At 39.7% G+C, this 19,875-nt stretch overlaps 2 protein-coding genes across 3 annotated transcripts; one reads left to right on the top strand and one right to left on the bottom strand.

Annotated features, from left to right (window-relative positions):
* Positions 1–42: 42 nt before the first annotated feature.
* On the top strand, positions 43–7,261 carry LOC131773708 (uncharacterized). Its single transcript, XM_059089649.2, has 9 exons — positions 43–109; positions 1,229–1,342; positions 2,089–2,121; positions 2,767–2,858; positions 3,261–3,322; positions 4,092–4,164; positions 4,987–5,073; positions 5,838–5,931; positions 7,170–7,261. Exons 1-9 carry the CDS (start codon positions 43–45, stop codon positions 7,259–7,261), a joined length of 714 nt encoding a protein of 237 aa, XP_058945632.1.
* A 42-nt stretch (positions 7,262–7,303) lies between these two features.
* LOC131773714 (proliferation marker protein Ki-67-like) lies at positions 7,304–19,472 on the bottom strand. Of its 2 annotated transcripts, none has more exons than XM_059089656.2 (6): positions 19,284–19,472; positions 19,105–19,186; positions 16,520–16,684; positions 11,894–14,470; positions 11,481–11,532; positions 7,304–10,855 (listed from the first exon to the last, which is right to left on the bottom strand). In XM_059089656.2, the coding sequence occupies exons 1-6, from the start codon at positions 19,376–19,378 to the stop codon at positions 8,040–8,042; spliced, it is 5,787 nt and encodes a 1,928-aa protein (XP_058945639.2). In that variant the 5' UTR covers positions 19,379–19,472; the 3' UTR covers positions 7,304–8,039. The 2 variants fall into 2 exon arrangements, with proteins under 2 accessions (XP_058945639.2, XP_058945640.2); XM_059089657.2 differs by having other exon boundaries at positions 7,304–10,852.
* Between the last annotated feature and the right edge of the window lie 403 nt (positions 19,473–19,875).

Below are 19,875 nucleotides of genomic sequence, written 5' to 3'. Positions count from 1 at the left end.
CAACGTCTCATTTTCAATGAACGTTTCTTTAGCAACTTCGCAATGAACTGGATTTCGAAGAAATTAAGAGCAGGTGTTCAAGAGATCAGAGAGCGAACAGGCAATGGCGGTGAATGATTCCAGGGGCTTTGCCAGATTTTCGACTTGCTGCGGGCCTATACCCAAAGAAAGTTAAATTTTTGTTTCAAAATTTATAAGAGTTACATCATTTAAGTCAAACGACGGGGAAAAATGGTAGGCCTGGGCCTACAGGTCTATAGACTGGCTACGCCCGCGGATTCTAATATGAGAAAAAATAGTTTTGATAGTGCTTTTAGTTTACTGTATCAAAACTTGCGTGTTAATTAACTATTTACCGAAGTGGGGGTGGCTAGTGATGGATATCTACCGAGCTGCGAAGCAGTGAGGTAAATATTGACAGTTAGCCACAGGTACTGAGATTTATCAGAACCATTACAATTTCTTCAAATGTGATTGGTGCATTGGCTGCTTTATTTATTACTAATTATTGTGTACTGTTGTACACAAGTGTAATCAGACAATTGGCTTTAATTGGACACCTGTAATCGGACAGTTGAAGCAGCCAATCAGACTAAGTACACTCAGCTAAATACACCAATCATAGAATTGATCATCATGACCATAGCAGTAACCACTTATCCTAAAAAAAGGGGAAAAAATGGAGGAATTTTAATTTAGACATTGTCTCTACCAGAGATGTTTGTTTAAGATTTTTTTTCTGAAATAGTAACGGTTATGATTAATTGGTAACAGGAGTTCGTGTCGTACTCGTCATACTCGTGATTAACAAACCCGATTCTCGCTTCACTACCGTCTGAATTTGTTAATCACTCGTATGACTCAGACGGAATTAGACTCGACGTAGTAAAATTACCATTATGAATGGGTGCTTTAAGTTATACTTAAACAGTGAGATTATATAGCACAAAAAGATAGTCTTAGCTCATTTATTCCCGCAACAACTACAATATTTCAGGCGCAAATCCCGCGTGTTCACAATCATTCACCGACAATAAAATATTTGTGACTCGTAAATTTCTTTTTTTAATTCGTAAAAACCTTAAGATTTCGATGTTTTCCTGAGTAAATTGTGCTTAGTTTTCCCTTGAGATCAAATATTAAGGAGTTCGTGGAGTTACTTTCAAAGCAAATCTAAGACAATATTTCATATGAATTTAGTCAAACAACATGCTTCGTATTTTTGCAGTCACTCAGGCGGAAGATATAGGAGCATTAGTAGATGAAAATTTATTCGAAAGAGACATTCTGCTTGCCACGAAGAAGCTCGCTTCTTCATCCAACATTTCCGAAAGAACACAAGGTGAAAATCCCAGCCTCTTTTCTTCCAGTTACATTTGTATGTGCGAGGTTTCTAGGCTGTTTGTTTGTTTGCTTGTTATTTATCGCGGTTAGTCTAAGATTACCATACTTTTACTTCTTAGACCAGGTAGAGTAGTCTTTTTAAGAAGAAAGAGATCAACACATCACTAATTAAATCAGTGTAGTGGACTATGGCAGATTTAAGGGTGGGTGGGGTGGCTCGGGAGGGTGTGGTCGCAAAATTGCAGCAACGCATGTTTCATTACCATGTAAATGTAGCCTAGCGATTTTTTGGTGCAGAAGAGTAACATTTTTGCGTATGAAATTTGAGCGTTTGAAGACACAGATTTGGCTTTTATGGGTTGAAAATCGTATTTCTCGCTGAAGCTCAAGAAACTTAATTGGCTCTGGAAAAATTCAAACTTAACCTGGGGAGCACTCTCCCCAGGCCGTTTTCTGGTAACCGGCTATAACTCTCGTTTGAACCCCTTACATAAAAATCCTTGGTCAGCCCGTTAAGGGTTATTTCAACATTATTAAGAGCGTCGTGAAAATTGCGCATAAAAAACAGAAGTGCCGTGCAAGGGGGAAGGTAATAATAATAATGATAATAATAATAATAATAATAATAATTTATTGACAATATTTCTACATGGTAGCTCTACATCCGTCATACTGACTAAAAACTAACGACTTACCTAATTGAACTAGCGTGAGCGTGATCTAAGTTCTTTGTTTTATTTACAGCCGTTAAAGACCTGGGACATTTGTCTTGGTCAGGTAAGTTCAGTTATTATCTAAGTGATTTCTGTTTATCATTAAAATTCCACAGGTTCCAAGTTACGTCAAAAGAAATAAAAACAAAAAGAATAAAACGTAAAGCAAAACTTTTACAAAATTTGCAACCCCTGGTCAAATCAGAAAATCTCTATGCGAGTTACTGAAATGTCACCTTTTGTTTTCCTTTCTTTTTGCCCTTTTTAAATCACTCGGGTATCCATTTACGAGGGAGCGGTCATTATTTGTCTCCTGAGGAGATGGGTCGGACTTATCCCCACTAAGGCTCTGTGAAATTCTCATGTTTTCCCCCTCATTGGCAGTTAGTTAACAGTCAATGTTCTAGAGCCCCCCCCCCCCCCCCACCCCCTTTATACTCCATTGGTGACGAGTGCCCCCCCTCCGTTTTCCCTAAAAATCATGTGATCCCCAAATCCCCCCCCACCCATCCACCACGATAATAAATGACTGGTTCCTTTATATTATGGCCTTACTCTGTTTTCTGCAGAAATTTCACCCATATTAATCAACAAAATTTGGTTTCCTTTCACTGCAAGTTGGCTTAGTTTTAGAAGAATACAAAACAATTATAAAATGAAGAAAGATAAACCATCAGCGCTCACAAATTTTTTAATATCTGTTCTTCAGGAGGTTCGTCCGCGGCTGCGTTTTCCGGAAACCAATTCGTCAATTTACTCAGTCTGTTAAATAATCCAAACGAGCCTGCTGCCCTAAAAATGGTAAGAAATTCAGCTTAAATCATGATCGAATAGTCCTTAATTATCTTATTCCCCAGAGGCGAAGCGAATTTTGAATGGTAAATTGTTTTCATCAAATCTCAGCTCTATGCACGGTGAATACAGGACGTGATTTTTCTTTTTTAGGATACCATCACTCTCATCAGTAATTCGCTTCTTTTATTAATGAGGTTTCTTTTATTATCATCGATCCTAAAGTCTCATGGTACAAAAGCCAAGTATTAAACAAGGTGAAAGAAAATTTAAAATTTTTAAGTGCACATTCCTTAACTCTGGTAAAACCTAAATTTCGTTTACTTTCGACACATAAACCTATAAAACAAGTTTTGCCTACGATGACCTCGTCAGTCAGAACAATTCATAAAATGTAATTGTCAATTTTAGCTCACGGTTCATGCAATAGGTGAAATATGTTGTGCAAACAAAGAAAATCAGGATAAAGCAAGGTACGTCATTCATTTTATGGTGTAAAAAGAAGTGGCTGACGTTAAGCCGATCTCTGTTTGAATCAACGGATCGAGTCGTCATTATTAAATTTCCGGCTATACTTAACCTCTCCGTTTATTCCTACTGCTATCTTTTTGGCTTGAGTTCCAATGACCCTTACATTCTACTGAATCATCTCACTGTAGATAAAGCTGAAAGAAAAAGGCATAGCATAAGAGGATTAAATAAAGTAATGATTCTCACAGGTGGAATGCATTTTAAACAATTGCAGAAATAAGCTTAAAAAATTCAGGCTTTTGCTTCTAAAGTTTCTCAACTAGTGTCCAGGAGGCACGGGTTTAAATCCCGTCAAAGCAAATGACTAAATTGAAGTCCACCTGTGAAAGTCATTTCGTTATTTCATTTTCATTTCCACGCCAAATGAAATTTATTTTATACAAACTTGTGATAAGAGGATAAATGTGCAAAGAAATAAGAAAGTTTGTGAATTTTGAGCTCAGTCGTTTAGGTAATAGAGATATTACTCTTTTTGTCTCGGGAGAAGGAAAAAGTATAGGAACGGAACGCGAAATCGGATGGTCTGCGGTGCTATTCCTACTGCAAGCTTACGAGAAAACTAATATATCTTTTTTTATTAGGGTTGATACAAATCATTAGTCGTGGTATGCGCTTCAAAAAATAAATATGTTTTGATATTTAAAAGGAACCTATTTATGGAGCATATCTAAACCAGTGCAATGCGCTATTGTGATAACCTTTTGATTTCAGAATGTATGGTCTTGTTGAGAAACTTACTGAGTTTCTAAGCACCACAGACAGTGATCCAGACTTTTCTGCTCTGGTAAGGCGAACTATTAACCTTTGCAGTTGAGTGCTAAAAGTTATCTGTTATTGCGTTAGTTTCTCCTTACCTCGCACTGTGATTGTTCGAGAAATCTTGTTTCTTACCCATAAAGAAAAAAAGATTCGTTAAGTCACATTAAGTTTTTTTCTTGTTAAGCCAATCGCGACTTGGTCTTGCGTGTTTTTTCGCGTCAATATTTCATCTCCGCTTCACCAAAATTTATCTGCAAAGTATGATGAGAAATAATTCTGCTTAGAACCAACCCTGCACTCACTCGTCTCTTTGTGATATTTCCTTGTTCTAATTGGTTATCGTGGTTACTTAAGTCTACAGACACTCGATCGTTCAGATAATTATCTGAAATCGTGCGTCGGATAAGCTTCATCAGTAACTGTCGAACAAAATCGTAGGAGTACCAGGTGAACCTCTCGGGTAGCATCTTGTACTTTTGGGTGATTCACGACTCTCTTAGAAGGCAAATGTAACGGTGGCGGCTCAGGGAACATAGGAATCCTTTACACCAATCATAAAAAAACCCGCATATGTAAAGGCCAGTGTAGTGAGGCCTTTGGAGACGTGCTGGTTGCCGGACTTTTTTTTTTTTTTTTAATAGAAAATCCTCCTTAAAGCTCAACCAAACCATAAAATGAACCAAAGACTCGCCATCTTTTTAACGCCAACTGTGCATGTTCTCACAGTCGCTAAACACAAGGGTTCTGGACCCTAATATATCACAACTTACCTTTCTGAATGATGTCTCAAAACAGTGGAGTTGTGGTATATTGTATTTTGCGTGACAGTGTATCTTTTATATTCTAGAGACGTTCTACAGCTGCTTGCCTGCTGACCCTCGTGTGTGAAAATCTGGAGAATCAGAAGGCTCTGCTTCGCACAGACAAGCTACAAGTAAGTGACTCGACAAACAATTGATCTCAATAGAACGCAATTTAACGATGGCGATTCTTGATTTTCCAATATTTTTTTCTATTCCCATATGATTGGCAACTTAATTTTTTAATTTCAAAAAGAAAATTGATGGAACATGCATTATGCATGTTAGTCATCCATGCCATTTTGTAACGTCATACTATATCTATGCGCAAAAATGAATACCGTAAACTCCCGCTTATAAGCGCCCCCCCCCCCACACATTTACAAGTCCCCCTCACACTCTTAAGCCCCCTCGAATGTTGCCCCCTCCCCTCCGTTTATAAGCCCACTTCAGTAAATATCCCTTACGAGGTTGTATACGCTCATGGGTTTATGAGCGGTAGCTTACGGTTCGAGATTCGAAACGAGGTGAAAACTGACTCATTCCCAGTCCCCACAGTGTGGGCAGTTCACAAAGTCGCCATGGGAACGAGTGGAAAGAAAATAAAGGGACGCGAAACGCGACTGAAAATTACTTTTTAAGACTTAATCACGAGCGGGATACCTTTTTATCATGCACTAACAATCTTCCTCTTCTCAGATATTTGGCCTTAGATTATGTGCGTTCAAAAGGAACCCTATCCTATTTCCTCATCCCATAATTCTATTTTCCTTCACTGTTTTCCGTACTGTGCGGAAATGAAGACAACTATGGACGAATCTCACGTGACATTTCGTCTACTGAAGCGAGTTCCTCAAATTTGGCTCAGTAAGACTGCACTGTGTCGTGTTTTATATAGGACCTCTTGACCTCTGTCTCGATGGAAAACTGGACAGCATGGGAAGAAAATGAAGCTGCACAACTGATCACGTTTCTTGGACTTGATCAAAGGGGTGAGCGAATATTTACTTTCTTAAAATTAACTGATTCCCTTATAAGGCTCTGCACTAGCCTTATGATCCCACATAGAGTCCGTCTTATAATCTGTTGGCGACGACTAATCCCCCTTCCCTCCCCGAAAATCATCTGATCCCCAAAATCCTCTCCTCCCCCCGCCCGCCCGCCCCAGTCGATTTAAAATAACTGGTCCCTGAAATAGACACTCCAGCTTGGCAACCGCTTGAACGCTTTTTTAGGACCAAACCCCACAAACCGGAGAACTATTTATCCAGTAAAACCAGCTTGGTAACCATGGTACTAGCGATAGCACAAGATAATTTGGGATCGAATGATTTGATTCCGTCACTCAGTGATAATATAAAGAGATATGCCTTGGGAAAGAGACCTCTTGAATGAATGATACAGCATGGGCAAGGATTCTTTTTATAATATCTAGAGGAAGAAAAATTAGCCCGAGTGGAAATGAAAAAGGCAACAACACCTTTTGGCAATTTTTTTCTCTGACTCTTCTTTTCATAACTTTCCTCCAAAAAAGGTTTTTCAGATGACTTTCATAGCAGCAACAGGTCAAAAAGACAAGTTTGCTCGTTTACTGAAATGTTTTTTTCTGAAGCGACCCACTGATAAAAAGTGTCAGTATGTATGAAATAAAGACTTTATACCAATGAAGTGCTCACGAACGATTTTTACTCTCTTGTTGTGATGCATCAAAAAACTTACTCGTTCGGTGCGCTAAATCATTCGTTTTTTCGATAAATCGCAGCTCGTGAATAAAAATCGTTCGCGTGCACTTTCCATGGAACTGATCTCTATGTATTTAGGAATTTAGGGGCAACTGGGATCGCAAAGTTCTTTTAGTAATCACTTTTGACCGCAGTGGCCGGGGTTCAATTCTCGGACCTGACGCTACGTGAGGGTTAAGCTTTCGCGCCTACCTATCAAGTTTTGAAAAATAAAATAAAAAAAAAAACAGAACGCGCTTAAAGGAACTCTGCAATAATGAGATAGAAATAACTGCAAGTGACCTAACGGAAAATTGACTATTTCTCTGTACTGATTCCGTTTAAGTTGAAGCTTGAAACGTTATGAAAGTGGCAACACAGGCAGGTTTTCCTTGTATCCCTATTTAAGGGAGGGTGTTTGTTTTACATTTTGGCTTGGGGGTGGGAGCCTTTTCGAGGCAAATGCGATTTTACTCAAATAATTTTCTATTTTTTTCCATATTTCCCAGATGATGCACGTTCTCGATGGGCAAAGATGAAAGCATTTGGCGGAAATCTACAAAGAGGGACACAAAGAAAAAGTTCTGTTTTTGGCGTCTGAGAACTCTACCTTGAATAAGAAAAAAATTATACTGGCAACACATCATTATGGATAAAATAATTTTAATATGCCCTGAAGATATTTACATGGCATGACTTTCACGTTTTGTTCTACTTGATGTGGAATATATGAGGGTCATGACCCGATATATACAGGAAACTCGCGCGACAAAAGCGCAATTTTCATTTCCTCCTTGAAACACACTTTACCTAAAATCATAAAATGTAATACATGTGTGAGAAAAGCCTCTCGTTACATAATTGATGAATAAACAAACCGACAACTTAAACAAATTTGATTTACGTAAAATAATGTAACATGATGGTTCTGATAAAATTGAATCCACCTCTAGGGCAACGGTTTGATAAAACATAACTCTATATACTACTTAAATTGTCATTGGCAATGTGGTAGCAAATAAGATCGCAGTTTCTTTGAAAGAACCTCTCGTTAAAACGGTTAAAGCCTGTTGTTAATTAGCTAACTGAAAAATTCATACCGTAAAACGTATAAAAATAGAGAAAGTTAATAGAACTTAAATCTGGAACTAGCTCGTTATGTTCAATTTCTTAAGAAAGAATGTTTGCAGTCAGATATTTACAGCATGTTTACGTACGATCAAAGTTGTTCTCAGATTTGTCCACCCAACTTGCTTGCGAGTGGATGTGAATAACGCTATGCGTGTAAACATAAACTTTAGAACTGATTTAATCATAGTCTCTCTCGGAAAAGCGGTGCCGCGAACGTAAATATCATTATGGAACACGGTGGTCAATTACTACTTTCGTGAGCGCAGTGACCTGGTTTGTGGTGGCTCGACATCTCGCGCTCGCGCACTTGATCGTTTCCTTTTCGCCTCTGGAACGGCAGGTTCAGCAACCTCCTCTTCACCGAGCTGCCTTTTTCTCCCTCGAGTTGAACGCACGGGTAGCTGTGGTTCAACTGTTGGTTTTATTTTTGCTGGGTTTGCGCTCCTTGATGACCGTGTTGTTCTGGGCTCTTCCAGTGCTTTTCCTTTGGGCTCTCGCTTACCCCGGACATTTTTCACGGAACTCTTTGACTGGAAATTTTCCACCTCCTGAAGTGAGGCAGCAGTGCTCTCAGGAACAATGCTCTCAACCGGATTTCCGCGAGTGCGTCTTGTGGATCTCTGCTTTGAAGACGCCTCCTTCTCTTCCGACTGTGTCTCTTCGTCTGCTTTAGCGACGCTCTCTTTCTTAGTTCGCTTTGCTTGACTGCTTTGGGCCAGCTTGTCTTCGTTAACAGTATTATTCTTGTCGGCTGTTCTTCTCGAACGAGTTCTCCTTACTTTTGTCGCTTCTGCGTCATTTTGTTGGACTTTTCCATTTCGAACACTCTCTTCCTCAGACATAACTGAGGCAGATTCTTCGGTGGTCCTGGCTTTGCGTCGAGAGCGCGTGGTTGTGGAGTTGTTGATAGTTTCGTCGGCAGCATCACCAATCACAACTTTATCTTCAACCTCTGCAACTTCAGCTCTTCGGTTGCGACCGCTTCTTGTCGTTCTTGGCAGTTTAACGTTTTGTGAAGGTGCTTCTTTAAGTTGAGAGCTACGCGTTGCTCGACCTTTACCACCACTCTTTCCAGTCTCAACATCAGCCTTCTGTACATCTACACTACTGCTGCCGCTGTCTTCCTCGACTTTCGCTCGTGTCCTTCTCTTTGTAGCAACACGCTTTTCAGCGACTTCACCTCCACTGCACTCTTCAGAGGAAGAATCTACTCTGGCTTTAGCACGGATCCCACGACGAGAACATCGCGAAGGCTCCGTTTGCTGCGCTTTGAAATCGGTTGTTTCCTCCGCTCCTCCCCTGGTAAAGGCTTTCTCTGTTGCTTCGGGCTCAACCAATGTAGGGGAGGCGGCGACCTCGACCGTCTGATCAGTCGCAGGCAAAGGAGAAAGAACTTCAATAATTGGATCTAGTTGCGTGCGCTTAAATTCTAACGGTTTCGGCGTGCTTGGTAGGCTTGCTGCCGAACTCTTTTTACTTCTCGTCGTTGTCTTTCTTTGCACGACTTTCAGATTGGAGGGAGATTTTTTGCTTTCACTGCTTTGTTTTGCAGCTGCACGAGTAGTGCGCCCTCTTTTAGGCACTGGTTCAGGCAGTTTTTCGAGTGGCTTACGCTTGGCTCGGGTCACTCTTTGTACAGTTTCGGAGCTAACGTCCTCTGATGCTTCAGCTGTCTTTTCTTCGGATTCTGGAGAAATTAAGTTGATAGCCCGTACATCCTGCTCCTTATCACATTCACCCTGGACAACGGATTGGACTGTATCTTGGAAGGAATCCTCGACAGGCAGCAAAAATAAATCTGAAATGAAGTGTTCTTCAAGGTCAACAGCTCTCTTAGAATCTTTAGGTGTCTGCATCAGCGCCCTGAGCCCAACAAAGTTCGGACTGGCCACAGCTTTCTCAGTTCGCATCATTTTCTTAATACCGTCAAACTTTGGGCTCTCTACAGCGGCCCCTTCACCCATATCACCTGGTGTTCTCAGCAACCTGGCAACTCCTTGTAACCCTTCACTTTTGCGTGAGTAACGTTTGGGTTCCGGCTTGGGAGATGCAAAAACGCTGGGAGCAAAGAAATCTTCGACATTCTCCACGGCATTTTTCTCTTTCGGTACCTTCATCAGTCGGGCGAGGCCTTGCAGACCTAAACTTTTTCGGTCACTGGTACTGGGTTTTTTAACGTTGACGGCTGAAACTGCCTTTACTTGATCTGAAGAACGAATAGATGGGGTTTTGGTTGGAGCTATTGGCTTAATAACCTCCATTTTAATGTCTGGAGACTCGCTAGAGAAGACAGACGTTTGCTGCATGGCAGAACGAAGAGATGGCGTACGAGAAGGCTGCAGCGGAGTCACAACTTCCACTGTAACAGCATCTTTGGCTAAACTTCGCAGAGATGGTGTCTTCTGTGTCATTAATGCTTCTTTCATTTCCAGCAACACCTCTGGCGTTACAGCACTCTTGATAGTTTGCGCATTTATTGACCTTAGTGACGGGGTGTGAGAGCTGTGTATGGGGGTTACTATCTGAACAAACTCCGTATCTTCTCCAAAACTTCTCAAAGAAGGCGTCTTTGATAGTTTCAAGGATTCTGTCAAGTTTAAGTCTTGCTCTTCAGGACTTGAAGTGAGCTCGTCTTCTGTGGTGGTGCGCGGTGTGGCCACGGAGATAGATGGTGGTGTTGCAAACATTTCAGGCACTCCTTCGAAATCTTCGACAGCCATTCCACGTTTTCGTGGAGCTTTCGTCGCTTTGGCAAGACTCGACAACCAGTTGCTTCCTTTTTGTTGTTTGGATGTGTCCTTACTGATGTCAACCATCGGTGGGGTAGCAAACATTTCTACCAGGCCTTCCAAGTCTTCCACAGGTTTGGCACGTGCTTTCACGCCGTTGGTGGCTCGTGCAAGGCTTGACATCCAAGTACTTTGAGGAGCGTTCTCGTTGGTCTCTGGTGAATTTAGCACACCCACACTGTCGACCATCGCTTGGGGAACGGCCTTTCCGTCAAGACGTGCACTTCTCCGCTTCTGGATTGACTGACTGTCATTGACAGGTTTGCTGGGGACTTCTGTCAACATATAACCCGTGTAAGTATGAGAGTAACGGAGAGAGGCGTCAGAAAAAGGATAGGGGTAGAGCACCGTAACATGAAACCAAATTGAATGAAGTTCTCTTATTTGACTTGTTTAATACATGCAAAGCGAATAAAAATTTACACAAGGATAGTTTAAACTGCTAATAAGATAATGGATGTTGAAATTTCTGTAAATGTACTTCAAGCACGGCAATGCAAATCAATTCTGAGTTAAAAACAAAAATAAGTCTACAAATGGTTCTTGGTGAGGTCCAGTCTGATGAAAAAAAAAATTTTTTTCTTAGGGGAGATTTCTTTTTCGCACTCCAAGTCTATAATTTCAGTTATAGCAAATAACGTTGCACACCAAATTTCAGGTTAGATCTCGTAACACAAATATTTGTTAATAATAATTAACTTTTATTCCATGAGCGTGCGTTAGATGTGAGATGGTAAATAGCCAACGCGTTGCTACGCTTCTCGTTGGCTATAACCAATCTCGTATCCAACAAGTGCAAATTGGAACATTTGTTTCCTTGAATTTCATGAAATCCTGAGCGTTTGGATATTTGGAGCCTTTTTTCAGCTCCGCAACAGTTGATAACAAGGATGAACTTACCATGATCTGCTGCAACAACATCAGCAACATTAGCGGGTGGAACAGATTCGGCCTGCAAGTTTAAACAACATGTACTCGATGAGCCGCTATGAAGTGTTGAAAATACAAACGTTGAGTACTGTGGTATCCGTATCTACCACTAAAACTTAATATTGACTGATTTTGTTGCAACCTAAACAATTGAGGATAATACAATATCAACGAGTTCCATGGCTACTTCATACTTAAAGAAGCCACAACGTGTATTTCCATGAAGCTCCTTCACAATCCGTGTCGATCCCTGTCAGCCACACTTTTTCTCTTTTGTCATATTTCTCGCGAGAAGTTGTACATGTACCTTCTCGATGTTTGTTAGCCCTGAAGAATTTGCCTCAGTCCATATACCCACAAAACTCGCCATAACATAAACATACCTTCTTACAAATTGGTGCCGTTTTTCCAAACTTGAATGAATTTCCCTTGGAAGATCTTCTCAAAGCAGTCTTTGTAGCTCTTTTCACGATTTCTGCGTATGTGGGTTTTCGCGGTCCGATCTCGTCCCGAACAGATGACGACTTCCGACGAACAGCTCTGAGTGCTGGTCTAGAGTGGATCCCAGTGCGAAGTGGTGTGGCCATACGGTGACGGGTGGGTCGCAGTTTTCTTCCCGCAATAATGGCTTTCCTGAGCGGAGTCTTTAAGGCTCTTCTTACCGGAGCTTCTTGGTACCCTTTACTTTCTTCATTCACCTCTTCTGAAGGTGAAGTTTTCATTCTCTTTGCATCGTGTTCGTTGAGTCCACCTTCGCTTCTCTTTCGCTTCACGGACTTAACGGTGGACTTCAGTGTAACTTTTCCTTCAAGCTGTTTTCTCACAGGAGTAGGTAGACTCTTCTTGGTCTTTTGTAAAGGCAAACCCTTTTTGATCTGCTCCTTTAGTGGTGTCGGTAAGCTTTTCTTCGTTTTCCTCAAAGTTACTCCTCCACTGATATCATTCTTCACAGGAGTGGGCAAACTCTTCTTCGTTGACCTAAGTTTCTTTCCTTTGATGATCTCAATCTGAACCTCAAGTGGCATGCTCTGCTTGGTTTTCCTAAGGTTAACACCTTGCTTGATATCATCCTGAAGCAGCACGTTCATAATTTTCTTGGTCTGCCGCAATTCTGGTTTGGCTTGAATGGCTTTTCGCAACGGTGTTGAAAGCTTACTCTTGGTTTTCTTCAAGGTGACGCCATCTTCTATCGCTTTCCTGACCGGAGTTTGTAGCTTCTTTTTTGTCTCTCTCAATTTGACGCCTTCCAAGATCTCCGTCCTGAGAGGAGTTGCCATCTTCTTTTTGGTCTGTCGAAGACTGGTCCCATTTTTAATTTCTTTCTTAAGGGGCGTGGCCATAGTCTTCTTCGTCTGATGCAATTTGATTCCCTCTTTTATCTCTTTCTTTAACGGTGTGCTCATCATCTTCTTGGTTTGTCGAAGGCTCGTCCCGTTTTCAATTTCCTTCTTTAAGGGCGTGGCAAGCTTCTTTTTGGTTTCTCGAAGGCTTGTTCCAGTTTCAATTTCTTTCTTTAAGGGCGTTGCAAGCCTCTTTTTGGTTTCTCGAAGGCTTGTCCCATTTTCAATTTCCTTCTTTAGGGGCGTGGCAAGCTTCTTTTTGGTTTCTCGAAGGCTTGTTCCAGTTTCAATTTCTTTTTTCAATGGTGTGGCCATCATCCTCTTCGTCTGTTGCAATGTGATTCCCTCTTTTATCTCTTTCTTCAACGGTGTCGCCATCTTCTTTTTGGTTTGTCGAAGGTTGGCCCCATTTTCAATGCCTTTCTTCAATGGTGTGGCCATCCTCTTTTTGGTCTCGTGCAATTTGACCCCCTCTTCAATTTCTTTTCGGAGAGGTGTTGTCATCTTTTTCTTAGTTTGTCGGAGATTGACTCCATTTGCGATCTCATTCTTCATGGGAGTGGCCATCTTCTTTGCCTTCTGTTTCTCAACTTCTTCTTCTTTCAGGGCTTTTCCAAGTTTACTCTGCCCCGTCTCTTTTCCCTCTCCTCCTACTGGATCTTCTTCATCCGAAGTGTAATCATCACTGTCCAAAATAGTTTCATCGATATCTTCATCGTCATTACTTGCAGTAGCAGCAGTCTCAGGCGCTATTGATCTTTGTACAGGGCTTTTTTGCGCGAGTCTCAATGACGATCGTCTTGCGTTTTTCGATTCCTCTGTCACAGTATCACTCGCTGTAGTGACTCTGCTGGTCTCAGTGAGCTCTAACTTCATTTCTCCCACCAGAGACGATGATCTCCTCCTGCTTTTAGGTTTAGTACTTTTGGGTGTAATTTGTTCTGACGACGGCTGACCTCTTTCAGGTGTGTCCCGAATAGACCCTGGTACCTTTTCCTGCACTGCAGTGCTTTCCTTACGAACAGACTCTGATTCATGGCTATCTTCCTCGGGACTAATGTGGTGTTCCTTTAGCGACTTTGCGTTCGAGTCTACATCCTCAGTCATAAAAAAGTCTTCAACACCTCCATCATCTTCTCTAATGCAATCAGTTTTTGGTACCGAGAGAACCGATCTTCTTCTCTTGGCAGAGGAAGCAGCTCTTTTAGGTGTAGAACCCCGTCTCACAGGAGTTGCTGGGGGTAGATCTTTGTCAAACTGTTCAGGACTAAGAACTGGTCCAAATGAGACCCGTTTAGAATTTCTTCTGGTCTCCTCTTTTACAACCTCAACAGGCTTTACTACATTGACTTGTTCGGTACTTTCTTGGTGATTACTTTTGTCTTGAGGCTCAGCATTGACAAATATCGTGGACAGTGGTGGTTTATTTGATACTGGGGAACTCAAATTTTCATCCTCCTCTTGCAAAGGCATGGAGAACCTACGAAGCCGGTGGATGTTTTCCTTAAGACTTTCCCCTGCGGTGGGAGTTCGAGGGCTGCCCTTCAGTGCAACTGGCATTTTGGGAGACTGGCCCTCTGGGGGAGTTTTTACCAAAGAGACAGAGCGGCGGATCTTAGTCTGCAATGAGAATGTTTTTCATGAGATTTCTACTAAAAAGGAAAAAAGCTTGGGTCTGTACCTTACGTTGATGAAAAATGGTAAAACGGGGAAAGTGGAAACTGAGAAAAAATACAACGAGAACCACAGACAAGAAAGAAAAAAAAGTCGAAAAAAAAATCATTTAAATATTTTCTCGACTATTCCTCGATGTTTCAATCAAACTCTCTATCACTTAGCATAATAGTTTACTTTTCAATGAACCTAGAGAAATTCCAGCCCTTTTCATTTTCTAACCAGTCAGAAGCTAGTTTTAATAGAAAACTTGCACACCCATTTTTAACCCTTAAACCCCCATGGTGACCAAGACAGAATTTCTCCTTACAGTATCAATACAATATCAAGCAGACAAGTGGTGAGAGTAAAGAAATATATCAATTTGGGGATAATTAGTTGATCTAATACTGAATTCTCTAAAGTAATATAAGAACTATATGGTTGACAGTAAGGAGAATAACAAATTTGATCTGGGTGTTAAAGGGTTAAGGCCACCTTTGAATATTGTATTTTTGAATGTAACCCAGGGAAACAAAATTAAGCTCAAAATAGATTGGTTGACGAGGAAAACAGGAATTAAAATCAAAAACATATAGATCACCATTTAACTGTATACAGAATAATCATCAAAACTTTTTGAATTCATTCCTTTACAAAATATTATGTTAAAGTTCAAGATCAAAATGGTTGTTTTGGCTTGGAATAGGCACTATACAACAAATGCAGTCCATAAAAAGTCATTTTTGGTCTCAGAGTAATTTTCCTTTTTTAATTAACCAAGATTCCTTGACTCTGATCACTCTACAAAATTTTCTTGCATACATTGACAAATAAATGACATGGCCTTTTGGTAGTAGATTGTTCACTGTCGTCAAATTGACATGAGATAAAAATATGTGAAGATTTGCCACAAAATTCTTAACCATAATGACAGTGACTGAATAACATAAAATATATTCTGACTATTTTGAAGAGATCTCAACTCTGCTTTGCAAAATAACATTTTCCACCAGTTCACTGTTGCCCATCCAGAGTTCCAATCATTCTTGTCAAAGCTGCTTATTACAAGCCCCGGGCAATATAACCCTTTACACCCTTAGACCAGGATGAAAATTCTCCACACTCTTCTCTTTATTTTTCCTTAAGTACTAACATGGAGAATTTGTCTAACAATCAAAGCTTCTTAGGCTGGCAAACATTTCCTTTTCTCTCTCATGAACTTAATGAATGATTCAGCAGTGTTAATGAAAGTAGAAATTAGATTCTGGTCATCCCCAAGGTTTTTAAGGGTTAAAGAATTCTTTCTTGCTGGAATGGATCTGTCTACATGGTTTGTTGATAGAAAATAATATATAGAAAGTTCTGGTATAAAATAAAAATATTTACAGCTGAGAAGTTGAGCCAGTAACATTAACATTGAAACCCAAACTCTGAACTCATTTAAGACCGTAATGTTTAACTACTATTTGGGCAGTTTACTTATCTCTTACGATCTGAATAATCCCAAAACCTTTAAGTCTATTTGTTTAGCCCTTTAACTCCCAGAAGTGATTAACATAAAACCTCTCTCTAAAATATCCATACATTCTTCAACAAACAGGTAATGAGAATATTCAAACTTATCAGGTAGAAGCTGCTATCTTGATTTAGCACCAAGTTCTCATTACTAATTTACAAGGAAATGTGTAGCAGCTACAGGCGAGAATTAACAATCAGATCTTGGGAGTTAAAGGGTTAAAGTGTAATACTGTCCATCCACTAAATTCTAAGATTACTTGCTGCGTATAGATTTATGGCTTCTTTCCTCCTCTCTTCTCATCTTATTTTCTTTTATATTCTAGGCCCACTGTAATTGCCTACGCTGTTGAGGTGTCCCTGCCATTTTTTGCCAATTTATTTTTTTCCTACTTATTTTGATTTTTGTTGCATGGCGAAGTTAATAAATAAATAAAATAAAATAAATTTGAATGCCACAACAGATCCTGAAACATAACAACAATAAGCTAACATTACCTTGGGTGATTTGTCTTTCCCTTTCTTTAAAACTGGCGAGGCAAACTCAAATCTGAATGATCTGTCACTTATTGTGAAAACATCTAAATGCTTGACTTCTGCCTCGGTTATTGGTTTCCCATTGACGAGAGTTTGGTTAGTAGTGCTGAGGTTGATAATTCTTATCTGCATGAAAAAGAAAACACACAATACTGAATCATACATGGCTAATTATTGACAGGCTTCATATATATCCACACATGTTGTTTGAGCCTTTAATCCTTCAACTCCAAGAAGTGATTAACATGTACTTAACTTGCCCTTACAATTTCAATAGGTTATCTTGTAGGAGAGATTATCAGAACTGACAACTTCATCTTCATGTAGAGTGTGTTATTTTGGAATAAGACCAAATTCCGTTGTCTAATTTTCAAGGAAAGGTATAGTAGTAAGGGGGGAAAATTGCCAATTTGATCTTGGCTGTTTATATTTTGCAACTGTCCACATTATCATACATGATGATCATCAGTCCCATTTAGTGATACAATTTACAGTAGGACCTCTCTCTAAATTGCATGTTGACATTTACAACCTTTCCACACTAGCAAAAAGTTGTTCATTTAGACACTTTATAGGTGTGGATGGTTTGTTACTACTTGACAAATTTTGGCAGAAGTGGCAATCTTCAAATGCACTGCAGACAAAATATGTTCCAGGTAAAACTTGACAAAATTGACTAAATAAAGCCATGATTAACATGTCAACCATTTGTCACAAAAGCTATGACAAACATGCAATTGAACCGAAATCAGTGCACTTCAAAGGCAAAAAATTGTCTTTTTTCGGCCAAACTCAGGGATTCTAACATTTTAAAATGGCTTAGGATAAATCCTGGAAATTGGAGATGAAATCCTTTGGATACTAACCTGTCTTATGAACAGATCAGGCACTGAAAGAATCTGACAGCTTTGAAATTTTTAACGTGGATGCAACAGACTAAATTTGTTATGAATGTGCTATGATTTTGTTGGGGCAATCCTAGTTTTGTTGGCAAGTGTAGAAAGGCCCTCACTGAACCTTTTCATAACACATTAGTCAAGTACTTGTTTATCACATAGGTACACCACATGATCAACCAAGCTGGGAGAAGCACACTACACAAGCCAGGAGATAATTTTTTTTGTAGCCGAGTTATTTGTCAAGCCATGGAGTAGTTTTTAATACACAAGCAACAACAACTGAAGTAAATCTGGTTTGAAATTAAAATTACTTCCTGGTGAACTATGCATCTCTGCAGAAATACATCACAAAAATACAAAAATTTGATAAAAACAAAAAAAGTGGTACAGGAGACATTCCAGTATCATAGATAATTGGGACTGTAATTGATAAGTGGATTGAAAACCAAACTGCTCCAAGTTGTGGCTGTATACTCCATCCCAACTGTTCTGTTGAACTTATTACATAAAATATAAAATGGTTCATGGGTATTATTCCATGAAAAGATTAACCTTGTTGAATAATGCCATTAAAACTACTGAAAACATTGCAGCTTTGTACATGACAACTGAACACAATTTGTGAAACAAATAACTTCTACTGCATATCCTGATTACCATTTTGACCCTGGATGTGGCCATGGCAACCAAAGAAATTGAATTTTGAAACTCCAATTTATTTACAAGTGAATTAAAATTTACTACCAGAAATTTATTATGGCATCTCATTCTTGGCCTTAGTGTACCGAGTAATAACAGTTATTTTCAACCGAAAACTGCGTTCATTCACATTTTTGCTGGTTGAAATTGAATTGAAAATTCCGCAGCATACATAGTTTCATTACATCAATCTTTACATCAAAAGTCTTTAAGCAAAAATATCCATTTCACACTCCAAAGATACAGCGAAAAGAAAAAAGTATTCCCTTAAATAGCAGCGTTCAAACTGGCACAGCAGATACGGAATCAATCGATAATAGATAATGTAATTTTACAAATCGACCAACACATCTTTGTCACTAATTTGTGTAATCTGCTGGGATGCTTTTTCTGCAGCAGCAAAATATACTGTTCAATTTATCCACTTACAGCTTATTGTGAAACAGTCTAAATTTCAGAATACAGCAAATGTAGTTTACCTTTTAAAGGTTAAAGCTTTTTTGAAAATATATCCTTGACTATGGGAAGCCAGGATAATTTTATCTGCAAACGAGTCGCATAATTTAAAGGTGAAAGTACAATGTTTGTGAGATTGTTTTACAGAAATGAAAGAATTCACTCGATAACATAATTTTTTCTAAAACTAGCACCCAAACGAAATTTACGGTAATTTAAAAAGGATGAAGCTTTTTCAGGTGTTCAGCGGGAGCACTTCTAGTCAACTAATGTTCCATGGTCAGAGACAATCTCTTTGATACATCTCAATCGTACCCGATAAAAGGGCCGAAATCTATTTTGTTACGGAAGCGACGCCTGATTTAGGCCTCTAATCACTGAACTACAAGTGAGGCGGTGGGAAAATTCTTTCAAATCAACAACTGATCGACAGTCCCTTCTTACTAGTATATATCACTTTTATGAAGACTACGGCAGCAGCAAAAACTTTACCTTGTCTTTTTCGTCGACTTTTACCACAGCGTGCTCCAGTGAAACGTTTGGTAGTTGAATCCTTATATCACACGCCGGTTTTCTGTGGCAAAGAAGAATAATCCTTCACTCATAAACTAGAAAATATCAATTTGTAAACCAACTTCCAACTTGTCACTTACGTAGTCTGAGCGACTTACCTTCCAAAGAAGCATTCGGTCGTTCTTAATGGAAATTGTGGTCCATCCGCCCCATTCCTTTTGATCACCACGATTTTTCCAATGAGTTCATTCATAGTTGTGGTGTATCAGCAATCGGGTGTCTAAATTTCATTAAAACACGAATAGAAAACGATAAAATGGCCGCATAGGAATTAACTGTGTCGCGCGGGAATGCCAACGGTGAAATAAATTCCAACGGACTTTTGGAACTATTTGATTTCTCCGCCTCGGCTTTTCATTGGACAAAATGAACAATTACGTGTGGCCAATCGAGAGCGGCTATTTCCGATCATGACCGATAATTAACGAGTATAGCCGAGTCAGACACGAATGCAAAGCTTATTTCGATCGCTGAATAATAGAAGTGTGAGGGGCACAAATATTTCCGTCCGTCACTTTATTCGCTTTAATTTATCGATATTGTGCTCCTAGGAATGAGGTTTTGGAATTCCGAAAATTGAGACATCGATCTTTTGCTAAGATGCCCTCCTTTCACATTGGTCAACAATGCAATTGTGCGTCGTTTTGAAGTGTTTTCTAAGTTTTAAAAATTTTTCGTGTGATCAATCTA

This window comes from Pocillopora verrucosa, chromosome 1 (genome assembly GCF_036669915.1).
Source record: "Pocillopora verrucosa isolate sample1 chromosome 1, ASM3666991v2, whole genome shotgun sequence".
Lineage (NCBI taxonomy): Eukaryota > Metazoa > Cnidaria > Anthozoa > Scleractinia > Pocilloporidae > Pocillopora > Pocillopora verrucosa.
This window is presented reverse-complemented; position numbering and strand designations above follow the sequence as displayed.

Excerpts from the sequence above, each read along its gene's own strand:
- LOC131773714 (XM_059089656.2), bottom strand. The coding sequence starts at position 19,378 with ATGAATGAACTCATTGGAAAAATCGTGGTGATCAAAAGGAATGGGGCG. Across the intron at positions 16,685-19,104 it reads AAGTCGACGAAAAAGACAAG|ATAAGAATTATCAACCTCAG; the intron begins GTAAAGTTTTTG and ends TTTTTCATGCAG. Across the intron at positions 11,533-11,893 it reads CGGCACCAATTTGTAAGAAG|GCCGAATCTGTTCCACCCGC; the intron begins GTATGTTTATGT and ends TTAAACTTGCAG.
- LOC131773708 (XM_059089649.2), top strand. The coding sequence starts at position 43 with ATGAACTGGATTTCGAAGAAATTAAGAGCAGGTGTTCAAGAGATCAGA. Across the intron at positions 2,122-2,766 it reads GGGACATTTGTCTTGGTCAG|GAGGTTCGTCCGCGGCTGCG; the intron begins GTAAGTTCAGTT and ends TCTGTTCTTCAG. Across the intron at positions 3,323-4,091 it reads GAAAATCAGGATAAAGCAAG|AATGTATGGTCTTGTTGAGA; the intron begins GTACGTCATTCA and ends TTTTGATTTCAG.